Source organism: Typha angustifolia, chromosome 10, assembly GCF_048772165.1.
Source record: "Typha angustifolia cultivar Huaian chromosome 10, ASM4877216v1, whole genome shotgun sequence".
NCBI lineage: Eukaryota > Viridiplantae > Streptophyta > Magnoliopsida > Poales > Typhaceae > Typha > Typha angustifolia.
This window is the reverse complement of record NC_133248.1, coordinates 1384270-1408241: the sequence shown is the minus strand read 5'-3', so window position 1 is coordinate 1408241 and position 23972 is coordinate 1384270. Positions and strand designations below refer to the sequence as shown.

Here is a 23972-nt window from a genome sequence, read left to right as displayed (position 1 = left end):
TGGATAATTGCGTAGCAGTCTCTTGTCTTGACATCTAAGACTGGTTTGATATATAGCGTAACATAAGCAATGTATGTAAAAATTAACTACACTGATTCCTTTTCTCCACTCAAAGCTTTTGATCATTTCATGTAACTGGAGAATAATGCACTTTGGGAAATATGCTCTTTGTCAGAAGCATTACTGCCAACACTTTGTTGCAAGAAAAATTAAGAGCTCCAGATTTGAGCAGCTGATCCTTTCTATGTTTAGGAAAACTCTTAAACAGGCAAAATTAATGGCATGAAAAGGTTGCAGTTGAACAGAAAGAAGTAGAGCAATCAAAGACTTTCTGAGCAATCTTGCTTCAGTCACTACTGCTTGGGGAAAAAGAGAACAATTGTAGTAATGCAATAAGCTTACACATATTAGTGTAACTTGGAAGTGACAAAGTGAAACACATCACCACCCTCTTGCGTAACACCTAATGGGTTAGTGTTAGCACTTGATTAAAAGATGAGGGTATGTAACCCTTTTTTAAATTTAACCCACTTTTGAGCTGATACTGACCCAAGCTGTCCAGGAGATACAATCCTCTAAAATCACATCGATGCAAACACACAGCGAATGGGCAGGGAAAGTAAAAGGACCAAAAATGGGTTTGCAAGAGAACCATAGTTCTTTTGAAGATTTGTTGAGGTATACCATCAGGTCCAGGATGCAATATGGACCATCCTCGAATGATATCTCTGCCAAAAAAATCGGTTACCTGATGACGGCTCCTTATCCTCAGGGGAGAAAAAAAAAACTGGCCATGACGTATCATCTAGAAGAGTGGCTGCTGATTTGGCTCCGACCAATGTAGGACAACCTCGACGAAGGAAGAAGGGGTGCTTCCTCATCCACCAATATTGAATCTGGGGCAGAATTACCTCCAAAATTGTTCCCCACAATATTGCCATCTTTATACATTATATCTGATGACTTTTTGTCTAGCTTATCCTGCCATAGTTGACAATCCAGAGTCAATAACCACAATCCAAATATGTGGTAACAGAACACTTATTGTTACCCTTAATAAGAACTGATTACAAGTATGCTCAGAAAAGGAAGATAAAATTTTAAATTGTGCATAGCACATATATTGTGAAATAAAAGACATTAGAAAGGTGCAACACCAAAGTCAAGACCCTCACGTGAAAAAAAATAGGGTTCTGACTTGAAAAACTGAAATTACCAATTCCATTATGGTATACAATTCCATAAATAATTGTCTTCATTTCTTATTTACCATTGCACACTTGAGCCATTAATTTCATGTGCAATAACAAAATTTTGCACAATGGAAGATAAACAGTTTCTTCCTAGTTCCTAGTTGCAATAAAGGGACATCTCAGATAGAAGTATGTAGGAACAATAGCAACTAATATAGATTGATTTGTAGAAGAAAATATAGAAAATTAATGACATTGGACCCGACCCTTCTGAAGAGAGATGAGGAAAAGTTAACTGATTATAGAGAGAATAAAATAAACAAGTTGGAGCTCTAATGGAAGAAAAAGATATTAAGGCTGAGATACTGAGCATAACATCCTTGCAGCAAACATCTCAAATAGTGCCATTCCTGTATTGTCTAAGAGATCACTTAACAAGAAAATTATGGAACTTAAATACATTCAAGTAGCAAACAGTGCACAAAGAGTGAATGATAGATTCTAAGGGCTTAATGTACAGGTACGAGTTGAACATACCACTCATCCGACATATGCCGGTGACTCGTAGGGATGTGTTATTGAATAACCTTTCAAAAAAGTCCTACTAACTCACTTATAGGGGCAAATCAATGGGTGAGCACGGCCATATGTCTGGTGAGGTTAGTAGTCATCAAATTTTGTAGTATCCCACAGCCAAAATGCAAGATAAAGAGGCTCAGAATGAATATTCAGCTTAATGAAGGATGCCCAAAAGAACATTTTGCCAACTCGAACTAAAATATATTTGGAAAATCAAACTACTACAGTTGGAAATAAAGAAAATTAAAAACATTAACAAATCCTATTAATTGTCTGGTTTGATGAAAATAAATTATTATTGTGCTTCAAAGGTAGAACTAATTACAAGTATTCAAATCAATCTATGACAATACATTTCACTCTCTCAGATCATTCCATCCACTGAAAAAGAAAAAGGCTATTTTTGTGAGGCTGCATTTAATACTTCCTATGATGTTTGCACGATGGGTAAAGAAATAAATGAGAGTCATGAAACAAAGCAGAATACACTTAAAAAAATAGCAGTCCAAACAGTAATTAAAAGATAACTTTTTTATCTAAATTTAACTGGTAGTATGGGGATGCTGCATTTTTTTTACCTTTGTGCCTCTATCAGGGATGCTCTCCATAGGAAGCTGATTTGATGCTCGGACATCCTTAATCTTCAAGTAGTTATACATGACAACACCACAGAGAGCTGGAAGAAAGCATAGAATAAGTGGAGAGCTCAACCAGAAAGTTTAGTTCCAAAACAAGATTTGCAAAGAATTACCAATTCCATAGCCTATTATATTAAGGCCGGTAATAGTAGACTCAGGAAAGATAATAGTTGAAAGAGCAATCAGTATCCAGTCCTTCAAAACTCCAGCAACACGAATAGTGACAGCCCCTGTTCTACCAATTACTAGAAATATAGAGAAGTTCAAGGCTAACGCACAAAGTGCATTTGAGAAAAAAATCCAGAAGTTGAACTGAATCTGCGAAATCTCCATCCCAGGTTTTTCCAATACATACCAAGGTACAAATAGAAAGAGGAAGCTGCATAAAAATTAAGGGCATCATGTAACCAAAGGAAAAAATAAAGAGAGAGAAATCGTACAATGTCCCATAAAATGGGAAAACAAATATAAGCTGTGGAAAAAGAAAGACTCTTGATTCAAGTCTTGTAACAGCTACAAACCAATGGACTACCTTTTACAAGCACGAAAACATGAAGATGCAAGCAAACTTTCCTACAAGAAAAATGTAGGAAAATTGGAACAGAGTGCTAGGATGTACGATCTAAAAAAAGGGCCTTATGCCTAGTGCATAATAATAGTATTGCTCCTATTCACTGTGATGTAGGACAACGTCTTGATTGCAGATTTGAGAAAAAGAAGTAGGAAAAATAATCAAACCCGGGAATCCACCAACGAAATGTCGGAATCCACCGATATTGAAATCCACCAACAAACACTCAATATGTGAAAACTTTCAAAATGTTCATTAATTAATAAAAGATGATTACAAGTCTTTATATAGGCAAAATAAAGTAAAAAACAAAAAGACGAAAAGTAGTCTTAGAAGGTGACTAGTCACAACCCTCGTTAAGCTAAAGGGCCACGGGTGCAGCCCTTTTGTGCCTACGAGAATAAACGTGACGAAAAGTAGTGTCCTCACCACACTGGTTTGAAGGATGAATGTCTAGATACTAAACTGAGTCTATTGAGAATTTATAAACCAAAGCTTAACGGAATTGTAGAAATATCTCACATAACAACCATGATCTTTTCAAAAACATAGTTCTTTGAACTTAAAAAAATCTCACCCCATAAGCAAGAGATTTTTCTTACAAACAAAGGGCTCTCCATCATTTTCCGTCCATAAGGTGGTAAGACAATCATCCTAGAAGTTTGAAACATATCTAACTATAGAGCAAATTACTCTGAATGATCAAATTAAGTACAAAATTTCAAAGATTCTTTCTTTAGCATCCACACTAGATCAATTTTGCAAAGAGAGAAAAGGGTAGCAACTAAGATGAGAGAATAAAGTAAGCAACAAATCATGAAAGGAGCCCTCTTTAAAATTCAACTGCAAAAATATAAGCACTCATTTAAAAAAATAAATGCAGCATATCATTAATAACACCTTCAGCATTTTCTCCAATAAACTATGCAATTATCTGAAAAGTGTAATGACACCTAAAGCACCTTCTCATACTTAATGTTTTAATGGAAAACTAAATAAGAATCTTTCAGGTAGGTTACTGTTGATATACTTCCTTCCCCTGTCGAACACATATTGCTACAGAAAAGTGTATATGATACCTGCATGGTGCTATGTAATATAAACTTGTAACAGGATTTAGAGTCAAGCCCTTCTTCTGGAGGAGGACTTGAGTTAAAACCAGTCTTAAAGCTTCTGCAAATATACCAGTAACTTGGTAAACTGTTCCAATCACATTAAAATGAATTTCCCCATATGACGAAATCACGACCCCAACACTGACCAGCAACATGTTCGAGAAAACGTCCCATCTTAATTTGTCCGTGTCACATATAACAGCAACAAAGAATGTTGCCACAGGCACTGCAATAAAAATATTTCTCAATTCTAGATCAGTACCTTTCAAAATATTTGCATTGAAATAATGGAGATGCATGTACAGGATGACTCACTTAAGGCCTTAAGCATCTGAATAAAAGCAACTGAAATATGCAAGTAAGCTGTGTTGCCAAACCTGTAAAATAGGAATAATATCACCCATTAATCCAAAGAGTATAATTTTTCTGTGTCATAAAACAGCTATATTAAACATTATAAATAGTCATAAAATGCATGTGCTTTAACTATGTGTAAAGAAAGGAACTAGAGAAGCATCAGATGATAAAAGTATGAGCAAAATTAAATAAACATATATGATGGCAGATGCATTTTGCTATTACATCATGTCCATACATATAAATGCCAATTGGAATTACCAAGGAGAAAACGCGAAGGAAAACAACAAGCCAACAACCACTGTTTTGGCTAGGGGAAAAAACAATGTGGCATTGTTCAGCTTACCAAAGACTCGATGCAAAGAAGGCACTGATGGGAATGACACACGTTGCATATCTGCAAGAAAGACATCATACTAGTAACTAAGGTTTGAATGGTTCTTAGCAAAGAAAACAGAATAATAGCTCTTACATTTGAAAAGTCATCTTGACAGGTGCAACAACCTGTATGGTCACACCATCAAACAAGTTAAGTTCTCAAAAGCAAGGAAATGCATCTCCACAAATGAAATCTAAAAGGAAATTAAAAAAAGTAGATATTGTTTATGCACAAGATTATCTGTACACCAACAGTTATACATCCTAGTTGAATGACAACATTAATAACGATTCTCCATTTATGTTATTACCTGATCAAAACTATGAACTTCACCTTATAGCTTAAGTGGAAAAGATGAAATTATTAACCAATTATATCCTAGAAATACATGTAATTTTATCATTCTGATCTTAGTGAACACTAAGATCTATGTATTTCAAGTATGACTTAGGAGAATTTGGTCATCAAACCCAAAAAGAGAATAGAGATGATTTATAAATGATCAAGAGAGAAATACAATTCATAAACATATGTAGTGGTTCATAAACTAAGTAGCCAATATTATCTTGGAATGTAAATATGATGAGTATACGTAGCGAAAGTCGTGTAATGAAAACCACAAGCACATTTTGCAGAGGGATATATTTCTTCTACTGCAATTAGGGAAAACTATCTATTACACCCAACTAGTTCCAGGCTCTAGTCTCACACAGCCCATGGAAAAATAAAAGCATAACTTTGTATAAGTTTGGATCCAAAATGTACGCCTGCAAAAAAATGAGTGATGCGAGTATGCTAAAGAATACAACTAGGAATTTCCACATCATTATATCAATCTTCTTTAACTTTGTAACCACGACATTTAGGCATCTTATTGATGAGACAACCAAAAGGTTTTCAATTGGTTAAAGGCTTTGACATAGATTTCCCATAATTATCCCGTTGGTTAGATCTAGGAGGCCAACCTTTATCTAGAAGGTTTTACCAAAGAAATTGAAGTTGCTTAAGATTCAAATGAATGAATGGTTGCTCTGAAAAAGTTCTTTCTGTGGAGAGTGAAGGTATCCGGGCTCGAGGTGGGATCTCAATCAAGCAACAGGCACGGGGTCATACAATCGAGGAACCTACTGCTGGAAGTGGCTTTGGCCCAAAGGCCGACAGCTTTTATAGGATACATAAGCAACGGACACGAGGTCATATAATCGAGGAACCTACTGCTAGAAGTGGCTTTGGCCCAAAGGCCGACAGCTTTTAACATGTACCACCTTGGGATTAGATGATGAATATTTCCTTCATCTAGTCAAGAAGGGAAAAAGCCTAGCGGAGCTGATGAATAGACCTGCAATCCCGTAAAAAGACACCACGATCCCTCGCCCCCTCGGACCTCATTCTCCCATTGTGCAAGCACTATGCCACTACCATTGCACCCAACCAATTCAAAAGGGAGTGTGTGCAAGTTATGTATTTCAAGAATAGGTTGGACTGAAGTGAGTCAAGTGCAGGTGTTTGCTGCAGCGAGTCAGGTGTTTGAGCGGGCTTTAAGTGCTTTTTGGTTAGATGCAGTGTCAAGAAGGGTTTTTGCCCATCCCGATCAAGGTAGTTGGGTTTGGCGAACCAACAGGTTGCTCCAATTATGGGAGATGTGAAAATCTTCGAAAGATGCTCATACTCTCTTGTGCATGTGCAACCCATGATACCAATAAGACTTAAATAATGCAAGTGTTTTGGAGTTTGGACATGGGTTAAGAATAAGAATGGATAGCCTAAAGTTATAGAGTTATTGAACAGAAGATATAGAGAGGTATGGTAAAATCTTTTATGAAGGTAATACAGCTAAAGGTCTATAAGTTATGGTTTTGCAATTTGTGAATAAGTTAACAAAAATTTCTCATGAGGCAATAGATTGATCAGAAGAGAACAATTAACTTCTATTTCTGAAGTTGCCCTACGCATGGAAGCTTGTATATTTGGACCAGTGATGGCCGTGCTGACCGACACCTGGCACGAGGGGTGATGCACAGCACCACTCCTAGCAACTTCGTCGCTTGCCATCAAGCTCATCGTCAAGTATGCCATTGCCACTCGTCGTCACTGTAACTTAAGTTTTTAATCAATCGACCTGATCTCTCGCCCTTTTTTCCTCCTCGAGCTAGGGCACCCGATGGGGGTGCAAGCGGCGTGAGCTCAGGCGGTGGCGAGCAGTGACGGCGACTCGAAGAGCGACGACGGCGAGCGACGAACGACAACCGATGATGGCAAGCGACGAACGGCAAGCGATGACAGCGAGCGATGAAGGGTGAAGATGAGTATTCTCTTATCTTTTTTCTTTCCCTCTCTTGCGGCAAGGCCGATGGTCGACATGGTCCGTGCCTATGGCACGACCATCCATAATTTGGACATCATTTGAGGTTCAATGGCATGAATATGACTTCTCAAGGGCTTAAAAAAGATTATGATAGAAATATCCCTCTGAAAGGATGTTCAACAACATTTACAATAATAACATATTTGACAAGGCCCTCTAAAAGGAGATCGTTTCATAATAGTTCTCCAAGAACAGAAGAACCATTGCTTTATCACCTCAAAGGAAAAAAGGTTTATTGGGAAAGCTAGTAAAAGGAAGCTAAGTGAAATAATGCAACTTTCAGAGTTTTCCCACAACATCAAGTCTTTAGAAATCTGTAGCCACCCCATGTCAACCTCCTATTTCTATCTTCTAGGTTCTTACATCAAAAGGCCCATTTGACTTGGTTCTTTAACCCTATCCCCAATGTTCTAACCAACATTAAAGTGAGTTATAGAGGTGCAATCTTAAGTCTTACCATGGTCAATAGCATTTGGTCTTCTCAGATGGTAGACAGAGAGGTATTGTCTATAAGATATTCAATGAAATAAGAAAAGATATGGGGTTTCAAATTGTTGACAGATATATGAAGTAATACTATACTACAACTTTTTGCATAACTGGAATGATGTCCCACTGGGAGAACTAACAAATGAATAATTCCAGAAGAAAGAGCAAAGCATAAACAGAGGCAAAAAGCGAAATGCAAACTAGTAGTAGAAGCATACCTTAAAGACACGAACAAGACAGAATGCTACAGCACCAGAAAATCCCATATGAATCATAGTAAGAGTAATAGGAAACGGAAACTTGAAGTACTTTGGTGATAGTACCCACTGCAAATGGACAAGGAGCAACCTAGTAAGATTCTAATCTTATATATCCATACTTTTAGTTGTTATAGTTATATAATTTTAGAGGTTTTAGAGTTTCAACAGTTTCTACTATACATGTTCCAGGATATATCATGCAGATAGTAAAAGACTTGGAATCAGCACCATTACAAATCTAAAAATAATTTTAGCAACTTTGCGTATCAAAATATTAACATAATGTTAAAGAATAATCCATGACGGCTTCTTAAAGATTATCTATCTTGTTATATAATTAACGCCAAACATCAATACTCCATTGTGGAACTTTCCAAATCAAGTAGAAGGTTTGGTACAGACTACGGAGCAAACTAGAAGCCGAGAAGCTCTTACAAACAGATAAATATGAGGAATAAAACATTTATTACAAGGAGTGCATTTAGATCATCTCTCTCAACAAGAGAATATCACATGTTCTAATTAATAGGTAATTGATACAATTAGCTTTCCTAACTTCCTATAACTAACTCAAAGTGGGACATGTGGCATTTCCTTTCTTCCAAGAACTAACTCAAAGTAGGAGACATGGCATTTACTCATTGAAAGTAATGCACTAAATGAATTCTCACGCGTGCCTTCAAATATGGAAATTCTACGTGCTTCCATAAGCTTTCTTTCAAATCTCATGTCTGATCCTAGTTTAGGGGATTAAGTAGTTAGAGAACTTGCTAGACTCAGCATTAAGTCCCTCATTATTCACTGATTATACCATATGTAAAAAACCAAAATAATTTATTTGCTAAGTCAAACACTTTATTCAAGAATGTGATTATCTCTAGGACTGAATTCAACCTGACTTCCTTTAGACAACTGTTATTTTCTGATAAAAGAAAGAATGGCAGCAATATAATTCTTTCCAAAGCTTGAGATCATCTAGAAATAAGGTGTACAAGATATAAGTCCAACAAATAAACAATCAAAATAGGCATATTGAGATAACAAAGTCAACATGCCTGATCATTGTATACATCCCTATCTATAAAAGTTCACCAAAAATGCAGGCCAATTCTCACTTTAAGATAGAGAACCCAGCATTCAACTAGTGGCTGATGGTGGTATAATACCAATAGACCCTGGTGTCGGGAAAATCTTAAGTAGCAAGAGCAAACAGTTAAGCATTACAGATAGTATTAAAGAGCATTACCTTGTTATACAGAATGACTCCTGATGAGAGACAAATGTAAACAAGCAGGTAAAGGTAAGTTAGCAAAAGCTGTCTGCTGATCATCTTGCCTGCTTTGTTATTGTATCTACTTTGTTTTCTCTGAAACTATTTAGACATAACAAGTTGGCATCTGAAAGATTGAAGCCAGCAGTTATGCCAGAACTGTTAAGGTAGCAAAAATTTTCTTTCTGCAAAGGAAACAAATTTGTCCTGTCTACTTGCAAGTCTCAACATCCAATACAACTCAAAGCAATTCTAGAAAGTATCCTAGTAATACCACCAAAGTCCAGAAAGCTGCACCTGCAAAGAAAGAGAAAAGCAATATGAATTGACTGAACAATGCTTACTAAAATGAGAAACAGGAATAGATAGCAAAAGAGAAATGGATTATTCGTAGAGTCAAAATAATAGTATAAAGGATCCATATGTAATAGAAAATAATAGTGAACAGGAAGAGAAAAATAGGATGAAAAGAAAAGGAAAAAAGAGTTTATAGAGGAGAGAGAGAGAGAGTGATAGTATTGATAAGAAACAATCCTGATGTCCTAGTAACTTAGAAAAATCTGCTGGGACTAGAGAGATCAGTGCTTGAAAATCATTCATGAAGATTGTATTACTCAATCTTGTGAAATTTTGCACTGTTCAAATGTCAAGTGCAATTTCTTTTCATGACAAATGTAAACTGCAACAAATCTCAAACATGATTTCTCTTGAAGCTTAACATGGTAATTAATGCTCACGTCCTTCAAGCTGATACTAATGCAACTAAATTAATGATTCCAACATCATGGATCCTCAGAAGTGTCGTGCCCCATTGTTCATTAAGATCATCGAGATGATGGAGGGAGAAAGCAGAGAGATGCCTATCCAATACTTTTATTGTTTCCTCAATCAGCTTAAAAATAACTGTAAGCTTGCTAGTTTTCCTTGACAATCAGAAAATGTAGAGTGTAGATGAAATTGATTAAAAGCATTCAATGTCCTCACTAATCATTTAAATACTGTCCCAGAGAAGTCATAAGCTGATGATTAGAAAGTTGTTTTCCTATTAAGCATTTATCGTTGTGTCAAAGAAGTGATGAATTGATGATTAGAAAGAGGTTTACCTAATTCTTCAAATTTGTGAAAGTATATTCATAAGCATTGGTTTCACTAAAGTTTGTTATGTATCAGTTTCCATATACTTAGATGTTCTTTAAGCATACAAAAACTTACTAGTTAGTCTCACTTATCTCAAAACATACCGAAATATTTTCCATCTAACAAAAGAATAAATTTAAAGTGAAGATCCAAACCATCGATATTCATTGTAACATTTATGCATTCATTGTAAATCACTAGTGTGCAGCTATCTTTTTATGAGTAAGTACCAGGATACAGGATATCCTTATCTCAAACATAGGGGAAAAAATTGTTACTCTAATATAAAACCTAGAATTTGGAGTAAGTAAGCTGCGGAAAACTTCAATAGTTGATATGAAACAGCCTGGATCCGAGATAGACAACTTATTTATGACAAAAGTAATGGAAGATTTATTTGACTTTGTTATGGCTAAGGTTCCATCAACAAAGCTATTTTGTTGATATATTTAATTATTTATATTTCGTGCAACATATATTTCAGCTCTTCATAAATTAGTGTAAACATAATGCAATATATCTGGGCAACAATGATATATAAATCAAGCATGACTACGATCCAACCAACATACAAGCCTTAACCTACAACGCTTATCATGTCCAAGCGATCTTAATAAAGATCTAACAGTTCATCATTTTGGCAATTCGCCACCAAAGTTCCTTCTACCCACCTCCAGAAAAGTAAACATTTACCACTATCAATCAAATCCTATAGAGAAAATTAGGTGGATCTTCTAGTAAGCATCTAAAACCTCCATCTTCATGTGATACCAACTAGGACAGCTAAGACGTTGTTCTTTTATCTTCTTCTTAAACCTTAACTTGTTAAGCTCATTTTTCTAGTGATATATTTACAATGGCAAATCATCAATATTTAGCTCTCAAGCACTATGTTAGTCGTAGTTTTACACTTTGTTCTTGTCATTTATGGCCCTCATATTTCAGAGAGGCGCATCAGCTATTTAATATATGATGCGCAAATGTGCAACATAATAGGGTCCTATAGAAGAACCGCTATTGACCTGTATGCAGTGTCAAGTATATGTATCATTATCATGTACATGCCGATAGTGGAACTTATACTATAATGAGTTAGCATACTCAGTTACTCACCAATCACCATGACTCAACAGTATACAATATACTTGGAAATCAGTAAACTAATCACTCAGTACTTGTTCTTGTTTCAGTCTCCTTAGTACCTTTTATATAGGTCATTTGGGATTGTAGTTTCCCCTTTCACGAAGTCAGTTAACCCTTACTCTAGTAAGGTGTACGATACAAATGGGTGTCCATAAACATGCAACTTTTCAGAAAAAGATGGAAAAAGCTTTATGTTATTCTGTTTTATTCTTCTATTCTACTCCATTTCTCTTCATTTCAGACACTACACATTTTCTCCACAAAGAACTATTACTCTGCCAAGATTTGGCTTCTTTCAAACGACTGTTTTTGGATCAATTTTATGGCATATGATCCCAACATATTGCCAAGATTACATTTTTACAAACCCAGATGCCCCAAAGGCCACGATAGTAATATCAAGCTTCCAAATTACCAATACCGAGTCACAGTTTTCAACGCAAGAACAAGATTCCAGGAACAAATGAAAAGATTCACAACATTTGATCAGAGATACATCATACCAATCGCAAATTCAAACCAGATCAGATAATGGGAGAAGAAATTGGTCGAATCCAGTTAACATTACAGAAACAAAGGTCGAAATCCAACAGAACAAGAACGGACTTACTGCTCAAAACTCTCTTCTCTTCCAGATCCAGCACATCTGCCCTATAGATTCCTTCCAAGATCTACCTCCGAACCCAGCGGAGAGGAGAAACCCACCTAAGCATTCGAATCCAGATCAGATTCAAGAAGGCGAACAAGCAAAGGCTCACCAATGTCGACGAGAAAAGTCGAGATCTAAATACTTCAACAGATTCGGAAGCAAACTAAAATTTCACTAGACATGGGTTTTAGAGATTACTCGACTTCCTTGGCTCCTCAGATCTCTCGAGGCTCGAGCCACCGACAAGCAGGAGATAGAGAGCCGAGATCGAGATCGCGATCGCGGTATCAAGAAAGAGATCCGAAGAGCTTCTTCTTCTACTATAGAGGAGAGGAGAGAATAATAATAATAATAATAATAATAATAACAATAATTTATTTAATTAGGTAGATAAACGTTGGAGCAATAAAAAGAAATCGAGGCGACAGTATAATATAAGCCACTGAAGGTAGCAATTAAATGACACTTGTACCCCCGATTAGTCTGACGCGGCAGCCGGCACAAGAGTAGTGAGGCCCACATTTAAGGACATTTTTGTACGAAGAGTGGAAATAGGTTCTCATGCGCAAGTCACGTGACTTTTTTATTTTATTTTATTTATATTTTTCACGGATTTTCTCACGGCACAATAACGAGATGACAGAAGGTGTGATAGTGAGAATAAGCGAATTAATTGTTATTGTTATCTTATTTTATTTTCCAAATAGATTGTATGAAACTATGGATATCTATTTAAGAATAAAAATAATCTGGTCGTCTTTAGGATAAGATTCGATGATAGCATGCCCGGGAGGTTCGACGAGGGAGAGGATGGTAAAAGTCACCACAACACCGGCGAAGGAGGAGATTGGCGGTGGGAGAGAGGAGATGATTGCCGAATAGTTCAGAGACTCATATTATATGAGTGTACCAAGGTTTAATAATCACAGGTCACCAATTTAATTCGGAGACTATTAAGCCGTTACCTGTCTCTCTTTGTTGTCTCTCTAAACAAAGAAAATATCATAATTGCCACTTAAATCTTATGACTCTCTTAAAATTATAACGTTATGGCTAGTTTTTTAATAATACATTCGTAGAGTGTTCCTAACATGTTACCAATAAAATTAATAAATAAATTTAAATAAATAAAATACTCTTGCACTAAAGTATTTATCATGATTTTTGCCCTGCATTTAAAGAGAATTTTTGTTTTCTTGGACTGCTATTGGATAACATTAGATAGTATTTGAACCCTTTTAAGCAATCAATACAAGGGCAAACTACTCTTTATAACGCTAATTTTGGTTTTTTAAGATAATTAATTAGATTTAACTAATGAACCAATATCTTTGACAGCAACTTCAGTGGCAATTATGATGTTCTGAGAATGATCCAATAAGAAATATTAATTTCTCTTTCATAATCCAACTGTTGAGATTAAATAATACTAAATAAAATTAAAACGGAAGTACGAATTATTTTTCTAAATTATAAGAGTAAAATAATCATATTTTATTTCTCTCCCGTGACTATCTATTATTTTATAAAGATAAAAATAATAATAAAATGGTCGAGGTTGACACTCCTATTATTAAGAAAACCGTTATAAAGATAAATAATAAGAAAATACTTAAATTCTCGTTTACTTATCAATTAATCTAGTCACATATAATAGATGAAAATTATTTTTAATATCGAATTAGCATTTTTTTTTTTAAAAAAAGAAAACTCCAGTGGCAATTACGTAAAAATGAGCTCTTAGGTTTACGGGCCAAAAAGGGCCCATTCCTCTCAGAAAAGGCCCATTCCAACTTATCCAGCCCACAATTAGCCCAAGGCTAATTTAATCACCACGAGAATAATTATTCAAGAATAAATCCAGTCAAGCAGACTACTTTATCCCCAAAAGTTATTCTACCAGAATAGAATAGAAACTCGTTGAAAGTGATACCAAGTGTCCTTGTCCTGGGGCCATACTAGAAGGATGGATAAGCACGATTATCGATACGGACGTGACTAACTAATTCAAACTCGGGTTAAAATGTGGGTCCATTTGGGCTTGACCCAATTGTGCCTTAGAGTGGACCCAAATCCCCTCTTCTTTTGACAAAACTTTGTTTGGAAAAAAATATTTTAAAAAGAATTATAAAGAGGAAGAGAGAACGAAAGAGACAAAACTTGGTCATCAAATGAGATTGTTTATCACGACAAGGCACCTAAAAAGATAAATAAGAAAATTAGTGTGAAGTGGAACTCGCTGTCTTCTCTAAAAGCTTTAATTTAAACTTAAATTTATAGTTTTTGAATTATATATAAAAAATTTAAATTTAAATAAAATTCAAATCGAGAAGTCGACACATGAGGTAGCTCTCTATCCACACTAGATGGTATAGTAGTAGCAGATTTTCTAGAAGATTTTCTTTATAGATTATGAATTGGTTTTGATGATCTTTATTAGAATTTGATAACTTTAATCAAGATAAATATTGGTAAGAAGAAACAAAGGAGAAAAAGTATTTGAGATACAAATTTTAATGGAAAATTTTCCATTCCTTATGGTTTTTAGTTTATACACAAAGCATGCTTATTTCCGAATTGGATCTCACTTAAATGTATTTTACAATTAATCACTCATTTGTATATATTTTAGTTAAATTTTATATAAAATAAATCACATAATAAGTTATACACAAAGATTTATCACACCAAGAGGTTTGCGATGAAATTATGCATGTATTTTAAGCCAAATTTTATTATAATTAACATATCTACTCATAATTTAATAGCTATATAGAAATTCTTATATAAACATATTCAAAATAATTATTATGTTTTACAATCAAATAATAAAATATGAGTAAAATTATATATGTAACTAATTTATATTTACGTGGCAAGCACAAAGTTCTTCAACTCGGAAAAACACAAAATAGAAAAAAAAAAATAGAAAAAGCAATAAAAATTGAAACTCTAGATTTTAGCATACAAATTTTTGGCACTTCCTAATTGAATGTATAAAATCAAAGAAGAATTTCCAATAGAGCATCTAGAGTTCAATTTAGTTCCTCTTCTAAAGAGTTCATTCTTTATAGACTTCTCAAAGGTGGAAAAAAAGGAAGATAAAAGACTTCAACTGCATGATGACATAATAGCATAGTTATGGTTTTAATTCTCTTCTATAATGTTATTAACTAACAACTAAAGCCTAACCATCCATATTACTGTACATGCCAAAAACTAATTACCCTGTGGACTATTAGCAAGGCTCTAATTAATCTAATGAAAGTGATGGTGTTGTCCTTGAATGAGCTATGATGCTAATATTGCAATTAGTCACATTAATCCAGATAGTTTGAAGGAGCTTAATCATTGAAATGGACACTACCACCAACCACTATCATCCCCTAAACTAGGGTTAATTCAAAGTAGGTCCATTGTTAAAAAGCTAATTACCCTCTTATTTATTTTTTTAGATTTTATCTAGTTATCCTTACATAAAAACTTAGATGGTCTATTACAAGAAAAAGGAGTCATAAATAAACTCACATGCAACTTAGTGAACTTATTGAGCTACTCCTCAGCTATTGAACTAGAAAAGCATGCAAGCCCAAGTTGACATGTAGATAAGAGATAAGAGAAAGTGATGTATTTCTAACTAAAATCTTCTCCCAAACTTGAGAAACTAGCTAGTTGCAATCCAGTTGTCTTGGATGGTCTAAAAGATACTAAATAAAAGAAGTGGGCCAAATGGGATGTTAATATCTCAACAGTGTATTAAATGAGATGACTTGTAGAGTAGTCTGATAGATGCTTTCCTTCCAGGAAAGAGTCATGTGGACTACTACTAGACTAAAATACGTAGTTTAGATGATAGAAGGAGATAGAAAGCCATCAACCACTTGTTAGTTTTCCTCACTCAGTTGCCAACATAGTGGAACTTTGGCCCCATAGGTATAATTTTTCTTAATTTGAATAATCTCTTACTATAAGATCACTAATCCCCCAAGTCTGAGATTTTATATATAATTTTACTTCTGCAATATCATATGTCAGTATGACGATAATAATATTTTATTTTTCTATATGCATGGCTTAATAGGCAGCCTGTGCATCCATTTGCTCTATGACCAATAGATAGTATCTTGGTAGAAGATTGAATTTGTATGTTTTACTTCTACTATGTTGGATGTCAATGTAATAGTATTGAAGTAATTCACAAAGTAAGTATGATATTTTGAAAATTTTCAGAGGCAATTATATATATATATAAACTTTCCTTGTATGAGTTGGTCGGCAAAGTCGTGTATCCACGAGGATATTAGATCTAATACGAATGCTAATTTTATATCATTAGTTAGTCTACTACGTTCAGATGTCAACATAATAATAAATAATAAAATTAATCCGCGGTGACAAGAGAGGATGCCAAAGTATAAATATCTATATGATAAGGTATAAATTTTTTTTTTTTATTTTATCAAAGTCGTTAATAACAGGTCCAATAAACTAGCTATAATTTCTTTTTCTTACATTTTCTTAGAAGATTCTTACGTGCCGATTTCAAAGGTGGATCAATTTATTCTTTACAGAAACGATGACCAATATAATATATATATATATAAGAGAAGAGATCAAGACTCTAGATAGGGCATGCATGGCCATAGTTTGGCTTTAAAGAGAGTCCAAAACAAAGACTCCTCACCAAGAGAGAGCCCCTAGGAAGAAGGAAACAAGGTAACAAATTGTTTTGCTAATTAATTAACAACGTGTTAAGTATGAAAAGGACGAGACTAAGACCAACTCTACCACTGCATGCGTTGACATGCGTGCATGCATGCATTCATGCATGTGGGGGGAGAGGGAGAGAGAGAGAAAGAAAGAACTTATAAGAAGAAATGGGTCAGTTTCTATACTTCCAAACTCTTTTTTTCTTCTCGTTTGATCACCATCAACAACTCACAGCCTGACTCTGAGGAAAAGTGGTTGAAGTATTTGTGGTGGCTGCCCACTGCATTGAAAGCTGTGGGGTTAGGGCTTAGGGTTAGGGTTTAGGGTTTAGGGTTAGGTGATTAATTTACATCAAAGAAGGAAGGAGCTCATGAGTGTTGTATGATTGATCCCTTGCTTCTATGAAGAGTACTACTACTCAGTCAAAAAAGTCTTCCATCCTCCTCCCCGGTATGAGTTTCTCGATTAAACTCGCGCTGATATGCTGACATCTAAATTTTTTTTAAAAAAATTAATTATTTTTTCTCTATTTAAATATAAAAGATAAATATGCTCTTATAAATATAGAATCTTAAATAATATAAATCAAGGAGTTCTCATAATTAATAGTTGATAGTGGGAAGAAAAACTTTAATGGGGGTAAAACCATGGGGTAGCCTAAGAGTTGGGTGTAATTAAGAAGCCTAATTCTGTGGGAGGGAAATTAATATTAAGCAGCCCACTGGCTCTTCTCCCACTTTCTAGCCAATAGAAGAGGGCCCATGGATTAAATTTATTCTCATCTACCAAAGTCCAAGGATGTCAAAAATAAAATAAAATAAAATAATACACAATACTTTTTGTAACTTTAACTTAATAAATACAAAGCCCCACTGATGTCAATGATGTTGAAAATTTGTAAGACTTCATGTCTCCATGTGAAGGTATATAGTTCATTTCACATCATATGTTATATATTTACACCTTGTACTTAATTACTTTTAATATCATAATAATTATCATTATATTCTCTAAAATCTAGCTAATGATAGTTAAACCCTATTTTTAAGCCATAATAAACACGTAACTTAGAGTGTGAAACAAAGGAAAGGAATCAAATAATATTTTTCCTTTCGTTTTCTTTGGGTGTTTGGTTGGAAGAGTTTGTATCCACGCGTTGTAATTTAATGTGACAAAAAATAAAATAAAAATATCTCAGTCTATATCATCTCCATCTCCAAGTACTCGTTTTCTTCTCATGGAATCTTCTTTGAAGTTTCTTCTACTTCTTGCATTAATTACTACGTAACATATTGTTGTTTAATATTAATAATAATAATAATAACCTTGGTCGTTGGGAATAGACTCTAGTTTAGTCTTCGTGCGTTCAAGAGTTGGTGTCAAAGACTTAAACTAATTAACGTGCAAAGGAGTTGATGGAAAATAAGAGGACAAAAGGTGGCCATGAGGCCCACCACTTTGAATTCCCCACACTATAATTAAAACCTTCTTTAAAAAAAAAATGAAAAAAAAATCATTTAAATTAAATTACTAAATAGAAATTTATATCATTCAACATAATCTCATTTGTCTTTATTTAATATTCTTTTGTCAATATAAATGTTATTCCTTAGGGGAAAAGGGAACAATATTTTGTTAATTAGGAAAATAAATATCATATACTAATCTAACAAGCCCACTTAATAAATATAATTATTAATAAAACCCACCAATTAAGCCATGATCTCTTGCAGCAATTTATGCTGCATGAAACAAGCCTCTGCTTCATATAAATATATATAATCACATGATGAGGCTGTTAAACATAGACCTAATATTTCATAATGTTTGACATTGGATGCCAAAGTCATTCCCTTGTGAGAGAAGCTTATTCTCCAATTTAACCACAATATCTAACCTATTAGAACAACTTCTCCAGTTAATTAATAGGAGTTTCCTTACACCTAATCCTTCAACATTTAAGATAGTCATATTTGATACAGCTTAGAGGTCAAAGATATTAGATAGATAAACAAACAAAGAAAGAAAGAAATAAATAAGGGAGTTTAGGTGTAATTAGTCCTTGTATTTGTAATCAAATTAGTTTCAAACTTTCTTTTAGATGTTCTACAAACTTAGCTTAAAAGTAAATTAAAAGATGAAGCGAATAAGCTGGGCTTGATGACATCAACATTAAATGTCGATAATTCCAATGGTCTTCCATTATGATGAATTATTACGCGGTTTCACTTAGATTATTTTTACTTTATTATATTTATATATGAAGAAGAATATTTTATCCTCAACTTGAACGGCCTCAATAAAGTTGGCCATAAAAATTAATCTAATAATAAAAATTAACTGAATTATTATTTATTTTAGGAAAATTTATATGTAATAAATTGTGGTTTATGCGCTATATTTTTATAATTTGTAAATTGAGCTTTATGATTTAGCGAATACGTGTAAAAATATTCTAATTGAATCTCTGAGTTAAGATTACTAAATTAAAAAATTATAAAAATATCCTCAACTAAGTCATACTGATGATATTTTAGTCATTTTAAAAATAAAATATCTCTAGATGTTAGTTCAAATATATATCTTTTTACATATATTAGTTAAATTATAGGGTTTAATTTGTAAATAGTAAAAATATAGGGTGTAAACTATAATTATTATATAAAAATTAAGAATATAATTATCTACCGAAGCACAGATGCTCTGCTGCTGCCGGTCACCACCCGGTCAAAGCCGCGGACCCTCTGCCATTTGGCCCGCGGTCCCGTTACCTGCTTACGCTGCTCCGCGCCGATTCCTCGTTGCGTGTGGGGCCAAGTCAAAGGTGTTGACGTTTTCTCCCACGTGCGACGCGCCGGCCCAATCGCAGGCGGTAAGGCGGATCGGATTCCTCCAACCGGTCCTCTCACCTCCCCCCTTTGACTTTCTCTTTTGCAAATAACCCCCTGCGTTTCGACCAAATAACGGATGGTCGTCTGATTTGAAATGTTCTTAATCAAAAGAGTTTTTCTTTTCTTTTCTTTTCTTTTATTTTGATTTGATTTGAAGAGAGTTTGAAATGTAGGTCTCGAATTCAAACAAACGTGACTAGCAGAATAAAGCGAGTTTGCTTGTCAAAAAGTTGGGCAGCAACTAGCAACCTCTATCTATGACTTGCAGAACAAAGTGAGTTTGTATTTGGAACTTTGAAGTGGGTTAGTGAGCACCAAGTTGGTTTAGTATCTAAACGGTAATTAGTTTAGGATAATTTACTCTTAAACTCGTTCTTCTTTCAAAATCTAATTACCATCTTGCCGTTGAAAGTACATCAATTCAATTAATTACTATTTTAATTCTTCTTAATCCACCGTAAAAGAGTATTATAGTCGTTTGATAATATTTTATAAATTTAGTTCTTTTCAACTCAATTGATTTACAATTAAATATTAAATTTTCTAAACCGACTTAGGCTATACTATTCAAGTATAAAAAATGAGTGTAATTAGCCAGGTTTAGGAGTTATGTACTACTCCAAATGACACCCAAAATTGGGTTAATTACAATTATACCGTAAATTATCAATTTTTTATACAGTGCCAAAAGGGTGATAGCTTCGGAGGAGTCTAAGTATAATTATTCCTATATTAATTACGTAAATTAAGAATTAATTTTACAAGGGCATAAATGTAAAAGAACATCCTCTCCTTTTTCTTTTCCTTCAATCCAATTCTCAAAATTAACCGCCTCAATCTTCTCGGGTTGCACCTCATCTTGACGCACCATCTGTCGTCACTCTCTCTCGCTCTCTCTCTCTCTCTCTCTCTCTTTCCTCACAACTTCTCAAACTCTTCTCTATTTATTCTCCAACCCATCTCAGCGTTAGAAGACTTCAGACCTCTCTCTTCTCTTCTTCTATTCGATCACCATACCCTTCTCTAGTATTAATCATCCATAAGGTTTATGGACAAAACTAGTGGTGGTATTGGTGGAGGTGGGCTTACGTTAGACACTTCGTTGTTCCTTCACTCTGCTACTAACTTCTTCGCCCTCAAGCGCAAAGACAGCTTCGCCATGGATCACTCCGTCGAGCTGGACTTCTTCTCCGACGACAAGAACAAGAAGCCCCGCGTCGCCCCCGCCGCTGACTCCGATCCCGATCTCAAGGTCCCTAAGAAGGAAGACCTCACCATCAATGTAAGTCCTTCCGCAGCTCCTTACTTTTCCTCATAGTTGTTCATTGTTTGTTTTAATTAATTAATTACTAACATACGTTATATATTTATAAATATATAGACTGGGCTGCAACTTTTGACGGCCAACACCGGCAGCGACCAGTCGACGGTCGACGATGGCATCTCGCCGAACGAAGAAGACAAAGAAGGCATCAGTGAGGTAATACATATATATATATATTTATATATATATATATATATATATATATATATATATATTATTCTTCTTCTTCTTGATTAGTTTGATTGGTTGACATAGAGTTTGTAACTTCTTTTTTTTTTTTTTGTTCTTTTGTGTAGTTAGCAGCGTTGCAAGCTGAGGTGGGACGTATGAATGATGAGAACCAGAGGCTAAAAATGATGCTGAGCCAAGTGACCACCAACTACAATGCTCTTGAGATGCATATCATCACACTCATGCAGCAAAGGAATCAAAGAACTGCTAGCCAACAAGATCATGTGGTAATTATCAACCTTTCGTATTATATGTAATAACTCGATTGAAATTACAATGTTAAAAAAAACCCACATAATTGTATACAAATTTGTAATTTCTAGGCTGTGAAGAATGAAGGAGCAACAGCGCCAAGGCAATTCCTGGACTTGGGTCCGGCCGACGAGCCGTCGGACTCGTCGACGGAAGGCGGCAGCCCCGACCGCTCCTCCTCGCACACTAACAAAGATCTAGTCCCCTTCGATCATGAAAAAGCTACTACTACTACTACGACTACTAGAGAAGATACCTCTGACCCATTGCCTAAATTTTCAACTCCCAAAGGACCCGACCAAGCCCAAGAAGCCACCATGAGGAAAGCTCGCGTATCAGTTCGTGCCAGGTCCGAGGCTCCAATGGTAAGAACTAATTTATTAACTAAAAGAAATTACAACGATTGATCGATTACATTGGATTCAAACTCAATTGTTAACTCTTGTAGATCACTGATGGATGCCAATGGAGGAAGTATGGGCAAAAGATGGCTAAAGGAAATCCCTGCCCTCGTGCTTACTATCGATGCACCATGGCTACTGGATGCCCAGTTCGCAAACAGGTATTATGATTTCTGATCATTAATTTTGTTCTCTTTTTTCTTGTGTTGTTAATTTTATTGATCATTAATTGTATGATATGATGATTTGAAAAAAAAAAATAGGTGCAAAGGTGTGCAGAAGATCGTTCTATATTGATAACAACATACGAAGGTAACCACAACCATCCATTGCCGCCGGCCGCGATGGCGATGGCGGCGACGACATCTGCAGCAGCGTCGATGCTCCTCTCGGGCTCGATGCCGAGCGCCGACGGCATGATGAACTCCAACTTCTTGACGAGGGCTATTCTGCCATGCTCGACGAGCATGGCTACGATATCGGCGTCGGCGCCGTTCCCGACCGTCACGTTGGACCTCACCCAACCCCCCAACCCGGCCCCGTTCCAAAGGCCGCTGCCGGCCTCCCAGTTCCAAGTCCCCCCGCCCCAGATTTTCGGGCAGGCGATGTACAACCAGTCTAAATTCTCGGGGCTCCAGATGTCCCCAGAGTCCGACGCCGCACAATTCTTCAACCACAGGCCGCCGGTAGCCGCACCAGCGTCGCTAGCCGACACAGTCAGCGCCGCCACCGCGGCGATAACCGCCGATCCTAACTTCATGGCCGCTATCGCCACCGCAATAACCTCTATTATAGGTGGAAATAATAATACCAACAACAGCAGCAGCACTGGGAACGCCAATGGCAGTGGAGACAACAACAACAGCAACAACAACAAAGGCTGCTAATTCTTGAAGAGCGTCAAAAATTCTTTTCTTTTTTTCTTTTGTTCTGATATCAAGATATACAAAGATATTTTTTTTCCTTCTTTTTGGTAATCTTTATGTGTAATCGATCATTTACGGTAAATAATAATATAAAGAGATGGAGATGGAGATGGAGATGGAGATGGGGAAAAGATATTTACAATAATTAATTTCTGGAGTTGCTTCCATGGGCGGATCTCTCGGGAGTTGGATCCAGAAACGTCGTGAGGAAGGGGCCAAAGAAAGCGCCATGCACGTGAACAACGTGGGTTGCTGGTTTGACACGGAAATGGCCTTTTTTTTTCCCCCCCGAATCCTTTCATTGGGCCGCACTGCGGGGCCCGCCTTGACGAGGAGATAACGTGGCAGTTGGTCATTTGACTGGTATGCTGATTCGGTGGAATTAGGAATAAAAAAAAAAGAGTGCGAGAAAAAGATGGACCGCTTCTTTTTGCAAATCACCCCCTCACCTCTTTACAATATTTTTTTTCCACCATTTATATCGCAGATATAAGACTAGATTGGTGTCAAAAACTAAGGAGAATTCATTTGGGCCAATCTGGACATCAAAAATATATGTATTTAATGATTAGCCCCCCACTAAATGCCAATTGGGAAATAAAATTATCTCTGAGAATTTCACTTCCAAGACAACTTGAAAATTAATAGTTGCGTCTAGAAGAAGAAGAAGAAGAAGAAGAAGTGAGAGAGAGAGGAGAAGACTTAAGGAGGAAGATTGGGCGTTGACGAAAAGTACACCGGGAATGAGGACAAGGAGTGATGACGAATTTGGAGACCACGACGGCACCGATTTGCAAATTAAACGATAGAGAAATATCCTTTCTCTCAATTTTGTCTCTTTGTGAGGGGTGGAATTGAATAATGCATGGGATAAGATGAACAAGAGCGAGTGGATGACAACGGCAGAAAAACTTGGGAGTCCGATCGACGTATGAGAGTTTAACACCGAGGAATTTGAACGGAAGATGATGACAAACTCCATTGTCATCTCTTATCCAACGATGTGGTCTCGATTGCATTATTAAGCTAGTCTAGTTCCCGGATAACGATGTTTCTTATCCGTATCTTTTTAATTGCTACCGAGATTATAGA

General features: G+C 35.7%; 2 protein-coding genes across 3 annotated transcripts; one reads left to right on the top strand and one right to left on the bottom strand.

The window, feature by feature from the left end:
* Positions 1-345: 345 nt before the first annotated feature.
* LOC140768186 (probable sugar phosphate/phosphate translocator At1g48230) lies at positions 346-12505 on the bottom strand. Of its 2 annotated transcripts, none has more exons than XM_073108358.1 (11): positions 12344-12505; positions 12103-12201; positions 9193-9513; positions 7905-8012; positions 4926-4957; positions 4800-4850; positions 4412-4473; positions 4061-4322; positions 2524-2789; positions 2351-2448; positions 346-981 (listed from the first exon to the last, which is right to left on the bottom strand). In XM_073108358.1, the coding sequence occupies exons 3-11, from the start codon at positions 9274-9276 to the stop codon at positions 802-804; spliced, it is 1143 nt and encodes a 380-aa protein (XP_072964459.1). In that variant the 5' UTR covers positions 9277-9513; positions 12103-12201; positions 12344-12505; the 3' UTR covers positions 346-801. The 2 variants fall into 2 exon arrangements, with proteins under 2 accessions (XP_072964459.1, XP_072964458.1); XM_073108357.1 differs by having other exon boundaries at positions 12107-12201.
* An 8209-nt stretch (positions 12506-20714) lies between these two features.
* LOC140768152 (WRKY transcription factor 6-like) lies at positions 20715-23029 on the top strand. Its single transcript, XM_073108306.1, has 6 exons — positions 20715-21028; positions 21128-21226; positions 21367-21528; positions 21625-21918; positions 22002-22115; positions 22218-23029. The coding sequence occupies exons 1-6, from the start codon at positions 20795-20797 to the stop codon at positions 22839-22841; spliced, it is 1527 nt and encodes a 508-aa protein (XP_072964407.1). The 5' UTR covers positions 20715-20794; the 3' UTR covers positions 22842-23029.
* Positions 23030-23972: the final 943 nt, after the last annotated feature.